We start from the raw sequence: 18,136 nt of genomic DNA on the forward strand, positions 1-18,136 counted from the left end.
TGTATATAAATGAACTAATAGAAAGCGTCTTTAAGACTGTTTGCAGATGATGCAGTTGTCTATAAGAAAGTGGCTATCGATTTGCTAATGATCTACAGAGGGTTGATAAATGGCCCAGGCTCTGGCTGTTGACCCTGAACGTAAATAAATGTAACATATTGAGCAAACAAAGGTAAAGAAATCCACTCTTGTAGGCCTAAAACTACACTGCTGATGATAAATTGCTAGCAACAATATCTATTGTCTAATACCTCACTATATCCAGTGTCATATTAAGTGGAATGTACACGTAAAACAAACACAGCAAAAGCAGATGCCATACTGAGATTCACAGGAAATCTAACTCATCCACGAAAAAGGGGCTTATAAGGCGTTTGCTCGGCAGATTCTTGAGTACTGTTCACCAATCGGGGATGCTCACCGGGTACGACTGACAGACGAGACAGGGAAGCACAGACGAAGCGCGGCGCATTTCCCTCAGGGGAGAGCCTTACAGAGATTCTCGACAAACTCCATTGGCAGACATTACAAGAGGGGTGTTGCGCATCAAGGAGAGTTTTACTGTTGAAACTACATCTGGTGAAATAATCAGGATGAGAAATTTCGAGAAACCAGTGCTAATAGGCTTACCGACACTCATTCTTCCCACGCGCCATTCGCGTGTGGTTCAAATGGTTCAAATGGCTCTGAGCACTACGCGACTTAACTTCTGAGGTCATCAGTCGCCTAGAGCGCAGAACTAATTAAACCTAATTAACCTAAGGACATCACACACATCCATGCCCGAGGCAGGATTCGAACCAGCGACCGTAGCGGTCGCTCGGCTCCAGACTGCAGCGCCTAGAACCGCACGGCCACTCCGGCCGGCTTCGTGTGTGGAACAGGGTAAAGGGGGGGGGGGGGGGGGAGAGGACAATCTGTTAGTGGTGCCGTAAGTACCCTCAGCTGGTTGGGGAGGATTTATGTAAAAGTAGATGTAGTTTTTTGCCTTTTGGTACGGGTCCCACAAACTTGAGCAGGAGTGATTTGTAACCGTTTTCCTTTGTAGATTGCGCATTTCCCTAGTATTCTACAGTAAACTGAAGTCCGCTGCCTGCTTTGCCAACTAGTGAGCCTTTGTGACCGTTCCATTTCACGTCCCTACTAATAACGGACACCCCTGAGCTCGAATGCTCGGAGCCGCACGACACTATGTGTAGATTAACACTCTATCATAAAAACAACAGTGGTGTTTGTCATTTCCATGCAAAACTCCGCACATTTCTACTGACGCCATCAAATGGCAGCATGTTGCAGCTGCACTTACAAGTGTTTCAGTTGTGTTCAAATGGCTCTGAGCACTATGGGACTTAACTTCTAAGGTCATCAGTCCTCTAGAACTTAGAACTACTTAAACCTGACTAACCTAAGGACAGCACACACATCCACGCCCGAGGCAGGATTCGAACCTGCGTCCGTAGCGGTCGCGCGGTTCCAGACTGAAGCGCGTAGAACCGCTCGGCTACCACGGCCGGCTTCAGTTGTGTGGATGGTATAACTACTGCATGTGCTCGCACGCGGGCTGTTGTGTAAACTGTTTATAGTGATATCGTGAAGATAATTATTGCTATGAATGTGGTCAAAATATTAGGTACAAAGTTGCGACATGGTGGACATGGAAATGAAATCTGGGTCGAGGATAGAGAGTTCGCAGATATGCACTATAACACAATAATTTGGAAATACAACGGGAATAACACAGAAATATATGACGTTACACTAGATATGCTGATCCTGAAGGACAGGAAGAACCTGGACCTGAAGGTGGCTGGATGTTCAAGGAGTACACGTCGCTCATTTGCAGAACAACAGGAACAGTCCAGTCAAAATGAATACGAATTATCGCCACTCAAAAATTCGAGGCCCATTGTATTAGAAGATATTGATGACAGTCTACTAGAGAACATTTATTAAGACGGTTACAACCGTGGCTTCAATTCCTATAGCAAACTAACCAGGCGCTATAAGAACATTAAAAGTAAATCAAATTACAGATCAATTCTGTCTAGCAGAAGGCGAGCAGGGGTTCGTTTCAAAGGAGACAGACTGTCGCAATTACAAACTATAAAAGTGCATGTAATATTGCAGTTTGATAGAGCAAGTTCACTATTGGCATCTGCAAATGTGGCCACTAGAACCATCTAAAATGGTTAGCTTGGACGATTTGAGAGCTTCGATTTCTTTCATCGACAATATTAAGGCTGAACATGCCATTTGATTCAGGCATATTACTACGAGGTGCATTCAAGTTCTAAGGCCTCCGATTTTTTTTCTAATTAACTACTCACCCGAAATCGATGAAACTGGCGTTACTTCTCGACGTAATCGCCCTGCAGACGTACACATTTCTCACAACGCTGACGCCATGATTCCATGGCAGCGGCGAAGGTTTCTTTAGGAGTCTGTTTTGACCACTGGAAAATCGCTGAGGCAATAGCAGCACGGCTGGTGAATGTGCGGCCACGGAGAGTGTCTTTCATTGTTGCAAAAAGCCAAAAGTCACTAGGAGCCAGGTCAGGTGAGTAGGGAGCATGAGGAATCACTTCAAAGTTGTTATCACGAAGAAACTGTTGTGTAACGTTAGCTCGATGTGCGGGTGCGTTGTCTTGGTGAAACAGCACACGCGCAGCCCTTCCCGGACGTTTTTGTTGCAGTGCAGGAAGGTATTTGTTCTTCAAAACATTTTCGTAGGATGCACCTGTTACCGTAGTGCCCTTTGGAACGCAATGGGTAAGGATTACGCCCTCGCTGTCCCAGAACATGGACACCATCATTTTTTCAGCACTGGCGGTTACCCGAAATTTTTGGTGGTGGTGAATCTGTGTGCTTCCATTGAGCTGACTGGCGCTTTGTTTCTGGATTGAAAAATGGCATCCACGTCTCATCCATTGTCACAAACGACGAAAAGAAAGTCCCATTCATGCTGTCGTTGCACGTCAACATTGCTTGGCAACATGCCACACGGGCAGCCATGTGGTCGTCCGTCAGCATTCGTGGCACCCACCTGGATGACACTTTTCGCATTTTCAGGTCGCCATGCAGGATTGTGTGCACAGAACCCACAGAAATGCCAACTCTGGAGACGGTCTGTTCAACAGTCATTCGGCGATCCCCCAAAGCAATTCTCTCCACTTTCTCGATCATGTCGTCAGACCGGCTTGTGTGAGCCCGAGGTTTGTTGTCACACGATGTTCTGCCTTCATTAAACTGTCGCACCCACGAACGCACTTTCGACACATCCACAACTCCATCACCACATGTCTCCTTCACCTGTCGATGAATTTCAATTGGTTTCACACCACGCAAATTCAGAAAACGAATGATTGCACGCTGTTCAAGTAAGGAAAACGTGGCCATTTTAAGTATTTAAAACAGTTCTCATTCTCGCCGCTGGTGGTAAAATTCCGTCTGCCGTACGGTGCTGCCATCTCTGGGATGTATTGACAATGAACGCAGCCTCATTTTAAAACAATGCGCATGTTTCTATCTCTTTCCAGTCCGGAGAAAAAAATCGGAGGCCTTAAAACTTGAATGCACCTCGTATATTTGTCACACGTAAGTAAATAAAAGATGTAGTATACGTCAGAAGGCACAACATTTTATGGAGCAAGTGAATGTGTTTATGAGAGAGCAGGGTGTGGTTAAAGGAAATGTTTGGTACAGTGGCCAGAGTCAATTCGAATATGAAATGTCTTCATCATCAACACTGTCTCACAGAGGAAAGGAAACTACAGCTAGCGTGTTGCAGTCTGTACGTGACTCTACTCACAGCAATACAGTTGATGTGTCTTTATCAGTGTCAAATTGTACATTTGTTTTGAAGAGGCACAAGACGCTTTCGGTCCAAGTATTTCAAAGTCATTTGAAACAACCTGCCAACGAAACAAATATGTGAAGGCAAGTAAAAGTGTAGAAATTACTAAAAACATGAAACGTTCCCTATCTTCAGTCTTTGGCCGGAAAATGTAACAAGTGAAAAGAGCCTATTGCTGTGTGGTTACTCGTCAGGTCATAGAGATCGTGCACTTATAGCTACAAGTTTTCCAAACAAAGATGTTAAGCTGAAGATACTGCCACCGAAAGTATTGCGAATCCCATGATGTTTATTTCTTTCGACAATATGAAATGTGTATCAGAAGGATTACTAATTTTGTAGGAGTACAATGTGCCAAACCCCAAGTTAAGGTATATGGTGACACTTCGCTCTGTGATTTACAATCAATTTTCTGCACCAAAGCATGCGCCTATGTAGCAATATGCTTGGCGAAAGTCAGGTTATCTATGACACTGACATACCCATATCGTCATTTGAAACTGAAATTAACGTAACTTTTATTATCGGACTGCTTGAATGTGGGAGTGATTCTGAATGTAAAAACGGGGCTTTACTGAGGTGTTCTCATTGTTCTATTTCACTTTGTTTTAACCAGTTCATCGAAATCCCGCATTTGCACTATTGATTGAAAATGTGATAGTACAATGACGTCGTTGAATGACGTATAATTTCCCTCCTATGTTGATTTGTTTCTCTCTATTAAATTGACACTTGCCGTAGAATGCAACGTTTTGCGTGGAAATGACACAGATCACCGTTTTTTATGATCTAGCGGTACTCTAAGTACGGTTTAGAGCGGTTCCGAGCGTTCGAGGTCAGACGCGTCCCATGTAAGTGTTAGACCCAAGTATTTGTACGAGTTTACCGACTGCAGTTGTGAGGAATTGATACTATATTCGTAGGAGACTATGTTTTCTATTTTGTGAAGTGCACACTTTTATATTTCTCAACATTTAAAGCAAGTTCCAAATCTTTGCATCAGTTACATATGTTATCAAACTCTGATTATTTGTGCAGCTTCATTCAGTCTGTCCTTCATCTTAGGTAACTATTTCACGGGCGGAAAGTTTGAGGTTACTATTAATATTGTACGCAAGGTCTATAATACACAACATGGACAGGAAATGAGTAAACAAACTTCCCTGGGGCACATCTGAAGTTACTCCTACATCTGTCGACGACTCTCCGTACAAGACAACGTGCTGCGTTCTCCCTACGAAAAACCCCTCGGTCCAGTCACAAATCCCTCTCGACGCCCCATATGCTCACACTTCTGATGATAAACGTAGGTGTAGTACTGAGAGTCAAATGCTTTTCGGAAACAGAGAAACACTGCAGCCACCTGATTACCTTGATCCATGGCTTGCAGTATGCCACGTGAAAAAAGTGCGAGTTTGGTTACACATGATCTGTATTTCCGAATCTGTTCTGGTTAGCTTGGAGGGGGTCGGTCTGTTCGAGATGCCTGATTATGTCTGCTATCAGAATATGTCTAAGATTCTATAATAAATCGATGTCAAGAATACTGGGCGGTAGTTCTTGTAGACAGGTGTGATTTACGCTTTCTTCCAGCCAATAGGTACGGCTTCTTGTTCGAGAGATCTATAGCGCACTGAAGTTAACAGAGGTCTAACTTAGCCGCGAATTGGGTATAGAATCTGATAGGGATTCCATCGGGTCCTGTGGCTTTGTTCAGTTTTAACGATTTCAGCTGTTTCTCAATACCACTGACACTACTACCTATTTCACTTATCTTCTTAGTGGTACGAGGATTAAATAGGGGCAATACTCCTGGGTTTTGCTTCATAAATGAACATTTGAATACAGAGTTTAGCATTCCTGCTTTTCCTTTACTGGACTCAATTTCAGTTCGTGGTTTGTCCTCGAATGACTGGACACTAAATTTGGTGCCAGTAACAGCTTTTACATACGACCAGAACTTGAGTTTTGTGAAAGATCTTCGGACAGTATTTTGCTATGGTAATCATTGAAGGCATCACACATTGCTCTCTTCATAGCCAAACGCTTTCATTCGGCATCTCTCTATTTATAGCCCTAAGCTTTGTTTTATACCTGCCATGGCGTAGTATCTGTTTCTTTAGAAGTTCCTTTAAGTGACTGTATACCGTGGAGAATCGCTCCCATCATGAACGGTTCTACTGGGTACAGATTCGTCCAGTGCGTGGTCAATTATTCTTTTTAAAAAACTTGAGCTATAGACGCCCTTCATGTTCCTGTCCTGAGCTACACATTCAAGTTCTTCACTGAGATATGACACTACTGCTTCCTTGTCCCGTTTGCTGAACGTATAAGTTTTTATCCTTGTTTTAGTTGCTCTTTGTACTTCGGTATCCATCGTTGCTATAGCTGCCTCATGGTCATTGATGTGGACATCCTCAAAGAGGTCAGATCTGTGTGTTACCATCAGATCTAATATATTTTCATGATGAGTGGGGTTTCAAACTATCTATTCCAGGTAGTTTTCAAAGAAGGCATTTAGTTATGTTTCACAGGCTGTGTTGTTACGCCCACCACCAACAAAACTGTAACTGTCCAAATTAATGTTGGATGATTAAAGTCTCCTCCATTGATTACAATATGATCAGCGAACTTACGTACAAGTGAACTGAAGTTTTCTCTAAGATTTTCGGTTACATCGGGACAGTCTGGTGGTCGACAGAAGGAACCTATTACAGTTTTATGCCCGCCCTCGATACAGAGTCTTGCCGAAACAGTTTCTCATGCAGCTTCAATTTCTACAGCGGTGGATTTGAGTTTCCTGTCTACTTCGACAAATAGGTCACCTGCATTTCAAATCGTCTCGCTATACGTTTACATTTTCGCAAATTTCTTACTACTGTCAGTTTCAGGTTTTAACCAGACTTCTGTGTCTAGTATCATTTGAGCTTCAGTACTTTTTAGGAGCACTTTGTTGAGCATGCTTCGGCAATTTACCGAATTCCGTGCAGTTGCGATCGCGGACGTTTGCGGTCGGCAGGGTTTGCCGGACATTTGCCGCCACCACATTCGCCAGGCAGTTCGAGCAGCGATCCCCCAGGCAAGGAAGGCCCTTCCTCCTGGTCGCCGTGTCCGCCTTCAGACGCCGCCTCCGCATCTTACCCCACGCAGCCAGTACGAAAGGGGCCTCCTTCGACGTCCTGGATTCTTGAAATCACATTGCCATTTGAAAATACTGATATAATTGTTGATAGTGCCGCACAACGCAGATGGATTTTAGATACAGTAGTTGTATCTGATACCAACGTATTTCCAATAACTGTTCCATCGCACCGAAATATAGAGCTTCTTTTCAGAATACAGAAATGGAAATATTTAAAACTGTTGGGAAACGTGAGCAATACCATCGACTATACCAATATGTAACTAGATATTTCAAGCATGAATGTAGCCCCATTCACCCTCCGTCTGTACGGTAGTTTCTTACCACACTTACTAATTGCGATAGAAACAGCCCATCGCCATGGGAGGAACAGGAAAGGAACGATGTGAAAAGAATGCGAATGTTCGCTAATCATTTCGAACGCTCCGTTTGTGGTTATTTTAATTCCTATGACTGACAGTCCAAAACAACAATAAGGAAAGAAGAGATGGGTATCTGAATGGTTAAAAAGAAGAACGATGTCCCATGAACAAGAAAATCTTTAACAACGTGTCGCGGGACAACATTCAAGACAGAGAAAGAAAATATGATCGCTAAATAGGAAATTACAGATGAAAGATGGAACTGCAGTTTCTGGTGACAGGACGGTGAGGTGATGTGAGTGATGTTTAATGTTGGCTTCGTTAATTCAAATCCCACTGCTTGTTGATTAAACGCTAGTGAACCGAGCTACGACCAGCTAGTTTCATCATTAACCTATTTATGGATACTCTTGGGAGACCTGAAACTCACTTTAATTTTTACAACTAATAACGGCTGATAGCCATCAGTCTTTGGACTGTCAAAATAACTGATCGTTTCTCATTTCGGCGTGTTTAAAATCAGCCTAAATAGTGTTCGGCATTTTTATGCAAGGACTGCAGTGCACTCTACTTCTAACCATACCTTAACACTGGCGTCGAAAATGTTGCTAAACATACTTAATAATTTTAACTAAATAACCCGAGGATTCAGTAACCTTTATACCTTTTTAATACATTACTTTTTAACAGTTTTAGTTCAGCTTCTGAAATGGGCAATGGCTTTGAAGCAAGACCTAATGTTGCCTGCTCTTCAAAATTTTTATTGTTCTCTCTACCCTGTTGTCTAGCTTCAAGCATTTCTCCTTCCTCTTCTTCCCTTGAAGATGAAGTGGAGGGGCAAGGGTACTTACATACTCGCCTGAGTGTATGAAAATAATTCCATTCCTCCACCGGTGGGACTCACACTGATGGTGCACACTATCCGTGCTCTGTGGGTTTAAGCCCTGCAGAATACTTCCTTATTCCACATGTGGATATGCATTGTTAGTCGTAAAAATGAAAGACGCAGTGTCCAAACTAGACTTGGCCACTGTTTCTATGTTTCGATGCAGTGTATCGATACGTGGAACTGTTTCAGTGTTTCGGAACGGCTGTGGTTCACTGTTTCGAAACAGTGGTGTTTCATTCCGCCCCTGTCTCGGATAACAGGACCAGATTCGATCTCGAGCCAGACACAGAAACTGTATCGTTGTTTCAAAATAAGGCTGTTTCAGTCCACCTGTGCTTGGAACGGACTAATTGTATCGAAACAGTGATGTTTCATTCCGCTCTGTGTAGGACAAGATTCGGGCCGGCACAGGTACTGAAACATAACACACCACTCCATGAAACACTTTCAAGAGTGTCGAAATCTTTTTGACAAGCAATAGCATGAAGCTTAAGATATACGAAAATAAAGCTTCGCTTCTAGCTGACTGTCCTATTCCGAAATGGCGTAACATCTGCTTTATAAACACGAACCAAACAATAAAACAACGCATACTATTCACATTCTAAATAATAAATATGTGAAAATCATTCAGTTAAATTACACCTTTTTTTATAACATCCGCTTCTCTGTTCATGTACAGCAATCATATTAAGAAACACAAGTAAACTTACAACATTTTGAATAAAAAAGGCGTAGAGTGACAGTTATTAGACACATACATAAATTTGATGTAGGTATAATTGCAAGCAATCTGTTTGACATATCACTTATAGTGTAATGGTGAACGGGAAGGGCTGGGGAGCATGGTGAATTTATAGTAACGGTTCGAAACACCTTGAAAGTCAAAATTTTTTTCTGTTATATTTTGTTATTTATTCGAATTATTTGTGAGTCTATAGTCAATGTGCCTATTATCCACAATGATTCCCTTTGTGTGCTTGGAAATTAGCAGCATGGATATATTACCCATACTAACGGAATGTGGGAATCCCAGTAGCATATCCGTAGTTTCTGCAGTTTGCTCCCACCTCCAGTTCCGTTCGTTGTGGTTCCTCTGTCTTCAGCTATGGCTGTCCTCAGCCAATTGAAAAGTAAGAAAGTCACACGACACGAAAGCGGTGCATTTTCTGCAGGAAATACGAAATGCCTATACGCCTAAGTGATAGTTTCATACTTTCTGCAATGTGATTAGCGCTCTCGCTCCTCATTTGTGTTTATATGGACATACTTATACAGTAGACATTCAAGATGATAAAATGTGTAGGATTATTAGATAACTAAACACAAACTGTTCCACTGTTTCGAAACAGCGTATCGAAACATTACATTGTACTGTTTCATTTGTTTCGAAACATTTACGTGTTTCAGTTTGCCCATCTCTAGTCCAAACATTTGAAGGCCAGGATAACTACCACTCAGGACACCGGAACAATGATCATTTACCTGGGTGCAAAATGCATCACCAACCTGAGGAACCAACGCCCTGGGTATCTTCGAAAATGAACACCGAGACATCTGCATCCATGTCAGTGAGGAAGATGAGATTAAATGTAGAGGTCATCACCTTCGGACGGCGCTCCACAATGCCGCAGGCTCTTTCACTTTCCACATGATGCGATGTCTTCCACATTTTTGTCAATAGGTGTAACTTGGCTGTTTAGGTTTTTATGTTGGTAACGCCACGTAGCGCTCTGTATGAAAATCACTGGCTGTGCTGCGTGCAGTCTGTGGCTGGTTGGCATTGTTTGAATATTCGCTATTGTAATGTTGGGCAGTTGGATGTGAACAACGCGTAGCAGGGTTGTGATATGTACGAGAATTCTCATACGCATACGAGAATTTCGTCATTTGTACGATGTACGAGGCAAAAGTGAATATCGTACACGAACATACGAGAATTCTGCCTAAAACTTTTTTTTTAGCGTTTAATCCGATCGATAACTGGAGTCGTTACAGACGACTTAATCTACACTATTCTATCCTAACTTAGTCTACAGACATCACAGAAACATACATGCCCACGGGGGAACTCGAACCTTAGTAGTAGCCGGCTCGTGGCTCGTGACACCACGCCAAGTCGTGTGACTATGGAGGCGGGTCCAAATTTTTTACCAAATATACATTATACACATTTGTCTGGAAAATAACCAATTCATCTGTTATATTTTAAAAATGATTAGAAACTGTTACGAATCCATGCAGTCTGTACCAATCAACAAATTTCAGGCAGGAGAGAGAGCGCCAAACTACCGACATGACAAAACGATTAAAGTCGAGAATGAGGCTTAGTTCAAAGTCTGGCCCTGGAAAATAAATTAAATAAGCTAACAATAACGAATCACTTTGCTTTGCGTGACATATTTCACTCAGTTCGAATTGTTAGGTTTCAGAAATAGAGCGGCCAACGAATCTCAAAGCACTAAATGGAACTTTAATCGAATATTATTGGAAAGCAATTAACAGTAGACCTAATTACCCTACAATACTGTGGAATTCTTAAGTACAAACGAAAGACATTTCATCAGACGGTATTGTTTCGTCTTCAACAAACGATACTCTTAACAATGCGTATTTCGCGTATAGTCATTACGAGTACGTTTAGCTAAATTCATTTACTGTGTAGTTTCTTTTTGTAAGTGTTTCGGGTTACTGTGTGTTACTGTGAGTGGAGAAATGGGAAGTGACAGTGAATATGAAAACACAAGCACGAAACTTTCGTGCACGCCGGAGAAAAAACGTCTAAAAAGAGGTGAAATCTCGAAGATAGAACGGCCTGTCCATCGACAACAAAAATTTCGTGATGATATTGCAATACCAGCATGGTTTCCGAAATCCAGAATATTAAAAACCATTCCAGAAGTAAGAAGCACCTAAACATGGTGCAGTCTGTTACCGTGCGACAGCCTTCAGTTGCTCAATTTGTCACAAACGCACAACAAGTTAAGAGGAAGGTTGCTAAAGCTGAAATCAAATTATCAGCATTCTTAGCAGAACATAATGTGGCATTTTTAGCTGCTGACCATTTATCCGGTTTGTTAAAAGATATTTTTCCAGACTCTGATATTTTCCAGGGCCAGACTCTGAACTAAGCCTCATTCTCGACTTTAATCGTTTTGTCATGTCGGTAGTTTGGCGCTCTCTCTCCTGCCTGAAATTTGTTGATTGACACAGACTGCATGGATTCGTAACAGTTTCTTAAACGGCACAAAGCACGTGCCATTGTTTCTAATGTTATTGGGACGTCACACAAAGAAGTGTTGGCGAAAAAACTACAACACGCCAAATTTAGCATAATGACGGACGAGTCCACCGATATCGGAACTGTGAAAAATTCGTGCGTGGCGATCCGCTTTTATGACAAAGATTCAGGTGAGTAATAATAAGAGCTAGTTTTAAAATAATAACCAAATTAATTCTAAAATAAATTTTCCTGTCAAGTTACCACTTTGTATCACTTCTCCTTTTACAGGTTGTATTGAAAGTAAGTTTTGGGAGCTATATAAAGTTTATGAAGATGGAGACTTAAATATTGAGAAAGCTTCTACTGCAGAAAATCTCTACAATGGTGTAGTAAAAACGTTTCAACAGCATAACATTCCATTTGCCAATATTATTGGCTTTGGAGCAGATGGTTGCAATACTATGATGGGAGTTCGTAATTCTGTAGCAAGCAGATTCCGAGATAGCTGGCCGGGAATTTTTGTAATGAAGTGTGTTTGTCATTCGGTGCATATATGCGCAAGCGAGGCGTGCAAGAACCTTCCAAGAGCTTGTGAGGACCTCGCGAGGAATATTTATGGTTTTAAACTCAGTGCGAAGAACCAGGCAGAGTTAAAGGAATTTCAGGTATTGTAGCATTTTATATCTCGTAGACTTTATTTTACGTCCGATTGTGTGGAAATAGGCTAAACATTATGTTTTATTCCAGGTATTTTTAAACTTGGAACCACACAAATTACTACATCCTTCACAGACACGTTGGCTGTCAATGATCGCGGTTGTTAGGACAGTGCTGGAAAACTGGGATGCTCTAATGCTGTTTTTTAACCAAAAATGGCTTTCTGAGCGAGTTCTAAGTGCTGAACAAGTTTTTAACTGTTTACATGACTCCTTTGCAAAAATGTATTATATATTCTTAGAGTGGATTCTACCAAAATTTACTACTTTCAACGAGTATTTCCAGTCTAGAGCAGTAGTAATTCTTGACCTTCTTGACAAGATTAGATCTCTCTATACAGAAATACTTCTGTATTTCATGAAACGCACTTATGTCATGGGAAAAAATCTCAGTGATGTTGACCCAAAAAATGCAGCTCATCGTCTGGAAGATTCACAACTGTATTTGGGTGTGAAAATTCTGAAGACCGCTGGCACACCAGAGATAAAGAATCACCCACATCTTATCAACGATTTTTATCATCGATGCAGGAACTTTTTTGTGGTGAGTATACATTTGTGTGTTTATGTGTGGCAAACCTAATGAGAGCTATTAATTCTCAAATATTACAGACAGCTTCGTGCCAGATCAAATTACGGTATGATATGGAAGATAAAGTGCTGTCCAAACTAGCGGCACTCAAACCTACAAATGCCTTGTCACAAAGTTTCCGAGATACAACACCTTCACTCACGCCTTTAATGGAACTGTTGCCACGTATAATTCCTCCCTCAGATCTCAATTTAGCACAAACTACAGATGACGACCAGTGGAGCCGTCTCCCTCTGGTTTTGGCTTGTCTCCCAGACTCACTACATAAGGAACAATCACCGGATAAAATGTGGAATATATTAAATAACGAATATGAAGAATTTAAGGAATTGAGCGTTTTCGCTCTCTCAATTTTGAGTTTACGTCATTCAAATGCAGACTGCGAAAGAGGTTTTTCTAAGGTATGTAGACCAATGAAGCTAATAACTAGTTAATAATATGATTTCATACTTGTCAGGTTATTGAAGTTTCATGTTCAACTTCAAGTAAACCGCATGAAAACCAAAATTAGGAACAGACTCCAAACCAGTACACTGAATGGAGCACTTCTTGCCTCTGAATGCATTAAAGAACGACCAGGAAACAACGGAACATGTGTAACTTTTGAGCCAACACACGAAATGTACGAGAAAATGACGTCGGACACTCTTTATAAAACGAAACAGGAAGAAGAAGATGTAGACATCGAATTTGTTTCATAATTACAAATTCTTGTTCATAGTTTTATTCATATATATATATATATATATATATATATATATATATATATATATATATATATATATATATATATATATATATATATATATACGGTGTTACAAAAAGGTACGGCCAAACTTTCAGGAAACATTCCTCACACACAAATAAAGAAAAAATGTTATGTGGATATGTGTCCGGAAACGCTTAATTTCCATGTTAGAGCTCATTTTATTACTTCTCTTCAAATCACATTAATCATGGAATGGAAACATACAGCAACAGAATGTACCAGCGTGACTCCAAACACTTTGTTACAGGAAATGTTCAAAATGTCCTCCGTTAGCGAGGATACATGCATCTACCCTCCGTCGCATAGAATCCCTGATGCGCTGATGCAGCCCTGGAGAATGGCGTATTGTATCACAGCCGTCCACAATACGAGCACGAAGAGTCTCTACATTTGGTACCGGGGTTGCATAGACAAGAGCTTTCAAATGCCCCCATAAATGAAAGTCAAGAGGGTTGAGGTCAGGAGAGCGTGGAGGCCATGGAATTGGTCCGCCTCTACCAATCCATCGGTCACCGAATCTGTTGTTGAGGAGCTCCATCGTGCATGAACCACATGCTGTGTCGTACTTGTAAAGGCACATGTTCTAGCAGCACAGGTACAGTATCCCGTTTGAAATCATGATAACGTGCTCCATTGAGCGTAGGTGGAAGAACATGGGGCCCAATCAAGACATCACCAGCAATGCCTGCCCAAACGTTCACAGAAAATCTGTGTTAATGACGTGATTGCACAATTGCGTTTCTCGTCAGCCCACACATGTTGATTGTGAAAATTTACAATTTGATCACGTTGGAATGAAGCCTCATCCGTAAAGAGAACATTTGCACTGAAATGAGGATTGACACATTGTTGGATGAATCATTCGCAGAAGTGTACCTGTGGAGGCCAATCAGCTGCTGATAGTGCCTGCACACGCTGTACATGGTACGGAAACAACTGGTTCTCCCGTAGCACTCTCCATACAGTGACGTGGTCAACGTTACCTTGTACATCAGTAACTTCTCTGACGCTGACATTAGGGTTATCGTCAACTGCACGAAGAATTGCCTCGTCCATTGCAGGTGTCCTCGTCGTTCTAGGTCTTCCCCAGTCGCGAGTCATAGGCTGGAATGTTCCGTGCTCCCTAAGACGCCGATCAATTGCTTCGAACGTCTTCCTGTCGGGACACCTTCGTTCTGGAAATCTGTCTCGATACAAACGTACCGTGCCACGGCTATTGCCCCGTGCTAATCCATACATCAAATGGGCATCTGCCAACTCAGCATTTGTAAACATTGCACTGACTGCAAAACCACGTTCGTGATGAATACTAACCTGTTGATGTGCTTGGTGCTAGTACTGTAGAGCAGTGAGTCGCATGTCAACACAAGCACCGAAGTCAGCATTACCTTCCTTCAATTGGGCCAACTGGCAGTGAATCGAGGAAGTACAGTACATACTGACGAAACTAAAATGGGCTCTAACATGGAAATTAAGCGTTTCCGGACACATGTCCACATAACATCTTTTCTTTATTTGTGTGTGAGGAATGTTTCCTGAAAGTTTGGCTGTACCTTTTTGTAACACCATATATATATATATACTACGAATAAAAAATTTTCAAAACGTACGAGAATTTTTACTAAAATACGAGAATTTCATGAGGTTGGTACGAGAATCGCGCTGTCTGGATATCACAACCCTGGCGCGTAGCGTTGCGCAGTTGGAGGTGAGACGCCAACAGTGGTGGATGTGGGGAGAGAGATGGCGGAGTTTTGAGAGCGGACGATCTGGACTTGTGTCCATCAGAAAGAATAAATTTGTAAGACTGGATGCCATGAACTGATATACAGGGTGAGTCACCTAACATTACCGCTGGATATATTTCGTAAACCACATCAAATACTGACGAATCGATTACACAGACCGAACGTGAGGAGAGGGGCTAGTGTAATTCGTTAATACAAACCATAAAAAAATGCACGGAAGTATGTTTTCTAACACAAACCTACATTTTTTTAAATGCAACCCCGTTAGTTTTGTTAGCACATCTGAACATATAAACAATTACGTAATCAGTGCCGTTTGTTGCACTGTAAAATGTTAATTTCATCCGGAGATATTGTAACCTAAAGTTGACGCTTGAGTACCACTCCTCCGCTGTTCGATCGTGTGTATCGGAGAGCACCGAATTACGTAGGGATCCAAAGGGAACGGTGATGGACCCTAGGTACAGAAGAGACTGGAACAGCACATTACGCCCACATGCTAATACCTTTTTATTGGTCTTTTTCACTGACGCACATGTACATTACCATGAGGGGTGAGATACACGTACACACGTGGTTTCCGTTTTCAATTACGGAGTGGAATAGAGTGTGTCCCGACATGTCAGGCCAATAGATGTTCAACGTAGTGGCTATCATTTGCTGCACACAATTGCAATCTCTGGCGCAATGAATGTCGTACACGCCGCAGTACATCTGGTGTAATGTCGCCGCAGGCTGCCACAATACGTTGTTTCATACCCTCTGGGGTTGTAGGCACATCACGGTACACATTCTCCTTTAACGTACCTCACAGAAAGAAGTCCAGAGGTGTTAAGATCAGGAGAACGGGGTGGCCAATTTATGCGTCCTCCACGTCCTATGAAACGCCCGTCGAACATCCTGTCAAGGGTCAGCCTAGTGTTAATTGCGGAATGTGCAGGTGCACCATCATGCTGATACCACATACGTCGACGCGTTTCCAGTGGGACATTTTCGAGCAACGTTGGCAGATCATTCTATAGAAACGCGATGTATATTGCAGCTGTTTGGGCCCCTGCAATGAAATGAGGACCAATGAGGTGGTCGCCAATGATTCCGCACCATACATTTACAGTCCACGGTCGCTGTCGCTCTACCTGTCTGAGCCAGCGGGGATTGTCCAAGGACCAGTACTGCATGTTCCGTAGATTCACTGCCCCGTGGTTTGTGAAACCCGCTTCATCGGTAAACAGGTAGAACTGAAACGCACTCTCTGTTAATGCCCATTGACAGAATTGCACTCGATGATTAAAGTCATCACCATGTAATTGCTGATGTAGCGACACTTGAAATGGGTGAAAGAAGTGACGATGCAGTATGCGCATGACACTACTTTGACTCTGTCCACCGGCTCTCGCAATGTCCCGTGTACTCATGTGTGGGCTCATGGCAACAGCAGCTAACACACCAACTGCACCCGCTTCTCCTGTGACGGGCCTGTTACGGACCAGTTTGCGTGCTATGACCATACCTGTTGCATACAGTTGGCGGTAGATGTTTTGCAATGTGCGGCACGTTGGATGCTCTCTGTCCGGGTACCGTTCTGCATACACCCTACAGGCTTCAGCTGCATTTCGTCGACACTCGCCATAGATGAGTATCATCTCCGCCTTTTCAGAGTTCGAATACACCATGGTCACAGTTCCTACAACACTACACTACCACAGACGTCTGGTAACACGGTGTACTACAGTTGGTCTGCGTGCGGGGACGAATGCAGAATAACGATAGCAGCAAGCGCTACATGCGGACTCTGCGACAGCTAGACGAAACCACAACAGTGCACTACAGCCACACTCGTAAACACGGTCGTCATCGTAAACATGTCCCTGCAGATGCTGCTCGCCGACCGTGGCCCGTGTTTGTTACAACACGCAACTGAACGTCGGAGGTTTCAAGCGTCAACTTTAGGTTACAATATCTCCGGATGTAATTAACATTTTACAATGCAACAAACGGAGCTGATTACGTATTTGTTTATATGTTCAGATGTGCTAACAAAACTAACGTGGTTCCATTTAAAAAAACGTAGGATTGTGTTAAAAAACATACTTCCGTGCATTTTTGTATGGTTTGTATCAAACAATTACACTAGCCCCTCTCCTCACGTTCGGTCTGTAGAATCGGTTCGTCAGTATTTGATGTGGTTTACGAAATATATCCAGCGGTAACGTTAGGTGACTCACCCTGTATATATTATGACTTTTGAACACTATTAAGGTAAATACATTGTTTGTTCTCTATCAAAATCTTTCCTTTGCTGACTATGCCTATCAGTATTTAGTGCCTTCAGTAGTTAGAATATTTTATTTAGCTGGCAGTATTGGCGCTCGCTGTATTGCAGTAGTTCGAGTAACGAAGATTTTTGTGAGGAAAGTGATTCATGAAAGGTATAGGTTATTGTTAGTCACGACCATTCTTTTGTAGGGATTATTGAAAGACAGATTGCGTTGCGCTAAAAATATTGTGTGTCAGTTTAGTGCTGATCAGAATAAGTAAAGAGCGAAATGTCTGAGTACGTTCAGTTCTGCTCAGCTCTTTGAAAATCAAATGACGTAAGAGGTTTATCAGCACTGTAATTCATTAATTTTTCTGAGGGGACGTTACATAAGAAAGACCGCCTCTGTCTGTTATTTGAACCATCCTGTGTCTTGTGGGAGCAGCATAGTCTACACCATGCTATGTCCAGCTTTCTGTGAGAGCCAATGGATCGAAACATGTTAATGTTGGTTTAACACCAGACAGAGTGAGTCATTGTAGAGAAACAAAAATGTATGTATGTGTACACTTGTGATTGTGAGAT

The 18,136-nt window shown here is 42.2% G+C and overlaps 1 protein-coding gene across 1 annotated transcript in view; it reads left to right on the forward strand.

Moving 5' to 3' along the window:
- Positions 1-11,164: 11,164 nt before the first annotated feature.
- LOC124545569 overlaps positions 11,165-18,136 on the forward strand; it is a 138,965-nt gene continuing 131,993 nt past the window's right edge. The window contains exons 1-4 of the mRNA XM_047124517.1: positions 11,165-11,318; positions 11,499-11,657; positions 11,758-12,134; positions 12,217-12,375. Of these exons, the coding sequence (XP_046980473.1) occupies positions 11,165-11,318; positions 11,499-11,657; positions 11,758-12,134; positions 12,217-12,375 (849 nt within the window). The remainder of the gene's footprint in view (positions 11,319-11,498; positions 11,658-11,757; positions 12,135-12,216; positions 12,376-18,136) is intronic.

This window comes from Schistocerca americana, chromosome 8, assembly GCF_021461395.2.
Source record: "Schistocerca americana isolate TAMUIC-IGC-003095 chromosome 8, iqSchAmer2.1, whole genome shotgun sequence".
Taxonomy (NCBI): Eukaryota; Metazoa; Arthropoda; class Insecta; order Orthoptera; family Acrididae; genus Schistocerca; species Schistocerca americana.